The 4,980-nt window shown below is 41.9% G+C and overlaps 1 protein-coding gene across 1 annotated transcript; it reads left to right on the forward strand.

Annotated features, from left to right (window-relative positions):
* Positions 1-2,201: 2,201 nt before the first annotated feature.
* Positions 2,202-3,473, forward strand: LOC121862548. The gene is made up of 2 exons (XM_042360849.1): positions 2,202-2,526; positions 2,753-3,473. The coding sequence occupies exons 1-2, from the start codon at positions 2,472-2,474 to the stop codon at positions 3,037-3,039; spliced, it is 342 nt and encodes a 113-aa protein (XP_042216783.1). The 5' UTR covers positions 2,202-2,471; the 3' UTR covers positions 3,040-3,473.
* Positions 3,474-4,980: the final 1,507 nt, after the last annotated feature.

Consider the following 4,980-nt stretch of genomic DNA (forward strand, 5'->3'; position numbering starts at 1 on the left):
ATTATAGTTGAAGGTGGCAGGGGCAGACAATATAGGGTATGACAGACCTTATAGGATACCTGGTTCAAACCCACAAACAAAAAGTTAAAAAAAAACCATTAATACTTTTACTTTTATCCTCTTCGCCACTGGTCGGCTTGTTAGCCGCTTGGGCGATCGGTCACGTCTCTGATTGCTTTTCTTTTTCATTTATCTTCTTCACCAAAAGATCGGCTCGCTAGCCGCCCGGGCGATCGGTCACGTCTCTGTCACGCACTGTAGGCAAATACTAAATACTGGGCATGCACCGGCTCCTGAATGTACCTGAACCCGCTCCAGTGTTGGTCAAGTCTTGTCTTGAAAGGGCTCACACTCGGTGCCATCACCACACTCTCTGGTAGATTGTTCCAAGAGTTTACAACCCTCACTCCGAAAAAGTTTGCTCTCACGGTTTTCTGGACTTGCGGCTTCTTCAATCTTGAGCTGTGACCCCTTGTGGGGCGAGCGTCCGCCAGCTCCAAGTAAGGACACTCAACTGAGTAGTGCCCCCTGAGATGCTTATATACCTTAACTAGGTACCTTTTGTCCGTCTGAAGTATAAGCTAGGCAAGTTCAGGCGCTCCAATCTCTCAGGGTAGCTGAGGTGTCGAAGTGCAGGCACCAGTCTGGTGGCCCTCCTTTGAACATTTTCAACCAACTGACAGTCCCTAGCATATCTCGGGGACCAGATGGGGTGACAGTACTCCAGATGGGGAAGCACTTCACTCCTGAAGATCGTCACGAGGGACGGACCGTCTAGATATCTGGACGACCTTCTTATAAGACCCAATAATTTATTTGCCTGATTTACCTTCTTCTCGCAATGGCCCGAGAACTTCAGCTCATTGTCAACATACACACCTAGGTCCTTCTCACACACAGTCTCAACTAGTGCAGTTTCTTCAACCCGTTGGGACATATGATACGCCTCCTTACCATTGGTACGCCCCAGGTGCATCCTCTTAATGACATTCTTGTTTTTAAGTTTACGAAAAATTCTGTTTATCTTGTTCTCATACTTGAGAATTACCTTGGTTAAGTCGTCTAGGATGGGGGCCAAGTTATTTCGGGAAATTAAGAACCAAGCGGACTGTGAAGAGCTGCAGAAGGATCTGTGTGAGCTTCAAGAATGGTCGAAAAAATGGCTGCTGAGATTCAACGTCACGAAGTGTAAGAAGAAAGATGCAACTGGGACATACCAACGGTAAGGAGGCGTATCATATGTCCCAACGGGACGAAGAGACTGCATTAAATGAGACGGAATGTGAAAAGGACCTAGGTTTGTATATTGACAATGAACTGAAGTTCTCGGGCCATTGCGAGAAGAAGGTAAATCCGGCAACTAAGATATTAGATCTTATAAGAAGGTAGTTCAGATTCTAGAATCTAGATGTTCCGTCCCTCGTAACGATCTTCAAGAGTGAAGTGCTTTCCCGCCTGGAGTACTGTCACCCTGTGTGATTCCCGAGATATGCCAGGGACTGTCAGCTGATTGAAAATGTCCAAAGGAGGGCCACCAGACTGGTGCCTGCACTGCGGCACCTCAGCTACCCGGAGAGATTGGAGTGCCTGAACTTGCCTAGCTTATACTACAGACGGGCAAGGGGAGATCTGATTGAGGTGTACAAGCATCTCAAAGGGCACTACTCAGTCGAGTGTCCATACCTGGAGCTGGCGGACGCTCGCTCCACAAGGGGACACGGCTCAAGGTTAAAGAAGCCGCAAGTCCGGAAAACTGTGAGGGGTGGCTTTTTTGGAGTGAGAGTTGTGAACTCTTGGAACAATCTACCAGAGAGTGTGGTGATGGCACCGAGTGTGAGCTCTTTCAAGACCAGACTGGATAAGCACTGGAGCAGGTTCAGATACATTCAGGAGCCAATGCATGCCCAGTACTTGCCAACAGTATTGAGTGCTCTATATAAGGTGATATAATGTTATTTGCCCGACACAGCATAAAAAGTTGCTAAAATCCAAGTCTTCTGGCGGTGCCATTCTTATTTGATGTCAAATTTATATGAGCAAATTAGAGGCCAGAGCAAGCTTGGCCCCTCTAATTTTTTTTTCAACAGTATCTCAAGCAAAATCAGTTTAATTGTACATTAATTCAGAAATTACCTTGATTTTCTGTAAAGGTAATTTGATGTAAATGGTGTGCACCAGTAATTAGCATTGATATTTATATGGTATTTATAGGATAAAAGAGATTGAATAACTTAAACTGTGTTTTTCAACAATTCCAGGTACATTACAACACTTTGCTGATACTGAATATGGCAACAACACAAAAGTCAGAAAAAAGTTTTGTTCCTGCAGCTTGTAAGAGGTTATGGGAAAGCCTACCCTAGAAAATAAAAAAAGACTATCCCGACAGAGGTTTCTCAAATATGACGCGACTTGAAGATGAGTCATCTTGGTGCTGATCTGAATAGTGCTGTTGCACAAAAGCTTCAGGAATGGAAGCAACAGGAAATGAAGTAAAAAGGAAGGCTCCTATCATTCTGGACAAAGGTAGGCCTAACTTAACACAGTATTTTATACATTTTTAGTCTATATCTTGTAGAACTTTTAACAAATTAATATTGCAATGAAAAATATAAAAATGTGTCACTTACAGGGTAAACACAGTCTGCAATTTTTTTTAGCTGTAGTTTTAGTTGAATGTTTCTTCTATATGTTTACAACAAATGCACATTGGGTATACTTAATCTGACATTCACTTTTCTTCTCCCAACAGCTCCAAAGCTGGAGTACAGAAGGAACAAGCTGACCCTGAAGACAAAGCTGATGATCCTTATACAGACAGGGAATGTTGAAATTGTCAGTGTAAAGGAAGTGAAAGAGCATGTCCCAGTGAAGCAGGCCATTACCTCTCCAAAACAAGACCAGCTGAATCTCAAATTATGTGAACTTCAGGATCATGTCAATGAGCTGTACAAGGGTTGTGGCATGCTTACATATGAAGAATGCAAATCTTTGAAAAAGAAAGAAACAGAAATTGATGATTTGAAGAAAGAAGACTAAACCGAATCAGGAAAGACAAAGAAAGTTTCGAGAAAATTACAAAAGGAAACTTGAAGAATTGGATGAAACAACATGAAAAAAGCTGGAGGGCAATCCATCCTCAACCAAAGGAAGGCCACCAAAGATTGCAGATGATAATTTGTTACATAATGCCATTGTAGAAATAACACTTGGAGGCTTTGCAGCAGATGAGAAAAGACGTTCTGAAGTAATCAGAACTGTCAAGACTCTGGATGACTTAACAGCTCCTTTACATACAAAGGGTTTTCAATTATCACGCAGCTCAGTTTATTTGCGACTACTGCCTAGAAATTCCTCAACTCGAGAGGGAAAATGATATGTGAAAACAGTTCCTATTAAACTAATCTGGGACATCACACATAACCACCCCTAGACACTTAAATATTTAGACTGAGAACTGAGTTTTCAGAAATATATATTTTTTTTACATGCAAACAATATATTAGGAATATATTAAATGAAATATATTTGCTTTCATTATTAAAGTTGTATTACTTGCTTTTACCTTTATTTGAAAAAAAAATAGCATGCATTTGACAAGGTATAGAAAGATCTCAGTACATATATATTTTTTTTAATTCTTAGTGCACTTTTAGTATTAAAAAGACTTTCGAAGATTACATCTGTAAGATTTAGGCTTTATTTTATATTTTACTGTTACATAACTTTTCTTCTAACACCCCCCACCCCCTGTAACACCCCAGGCTATGAGTGATCCATGTTCTTGTGTAGTATGACTAAATCAGGATTTCTATTCCTCAGGGATTGCCATATAATTTGTCGGATGCGCTTGACGCATTTTCATCGGTGCAAGTAATATTCGTTTAATGTTTTATATGCTACTAAGCGATGTAGGATGTATGAATGAATTGTTTCAGACGAGTTCCTCGTTCTGGTGTCTGTTCTGATGTATGTAGTACTGCTGCATTAGTAGTTCTTTTTGGATGCATTAATGTCTAATAATTTTGTTGATGCCATGTATAATTTTTGTTTCCCATTGTAGTGTTGTAAGCTACGCTAAGGAGCACTCTACAAGTAGTGCTTGTGTACAATTATTGATTCCGTCTGTAGTGTTGGAAGGAATAGAAGTGCTATCTCTTCCCAGTGCGTCTCATTAACCCCAATCACAGGTACTAGCTATTCCACGGTCATGGAAAATACTTTTATTAATTGTGTTTGTGCTGGTTCGGTATTCTCTGAGAGGTTTCCACTGCATTACCATCCACTATAATTAAAAAAACAACAATAAGTAGTGAGAATTCCGACCGGTTACAAATGGTAGCAGAGTGTAGCTGTTTCGTGACTGGTAGTTCTGTGGTTGGGATAACAAACGCAATCATGGATTGGCTAGAAACGGTAGAGAGTGTGACCCCAGTTCTACTCATACTTGCAACGGGGATCGGCTTTTTGTGGTTGACAGTACGGATGTACCTGGAGAGAGGGAGAGACAGCCAGGGATTAGTACAGCTGAGAGAGGAGTTCGTGGAAGTAAGGGGGGAGTGTCAGGCAGGGGTAAACAGAATCAGGGGGGAGTATCAGGAACACATTGAACAGTTAAAGGAGGAAGTAAGGGGGGAGTATCTGGCAAGGGTGAACAGAATCGGGGGGGGGGGAGTATCAGGCACACATTGAACAGTTAAAGGGGGGAAGTCAGGGAGGAGTGTCAGACATGGTTGAACAAAATCTGGGGGAGCATAAGAACATAAGAACATAAGAAAATAAGGAGTCTGCAATAGGCCGGTTGGCCTGTTCATGGCAGCTCCTGTCGAGAGTTACTACCACTCTCTATCATCCATGAATCTATCCAGCCTCCCTTTGAAACTTTCCAGAGTTCCCGCACTTACTACAAAGTTGCTAAGCTTGTTCCACTCGTCCACCACCCTATTTGTAAACCAGTTCCTTCCTATCTCCCTCCTAAAC

This window comes from Homarus americanus, unplaced genomic scaffold (genome assembly GCF_018991925.1).
Source record: "Homarus americanus isolate GMGI-L3 unplaced genomic scaffold, GMGI_Hamer_2.0 scaffold31037, whole genome shotgun sequence".
Taxonomy (NCBI): Eukaryota; Metazoa; Arthropoda; class Malacostraca; order Decapoda; family Nephropidae; genus Homarus; species Homarus americanus.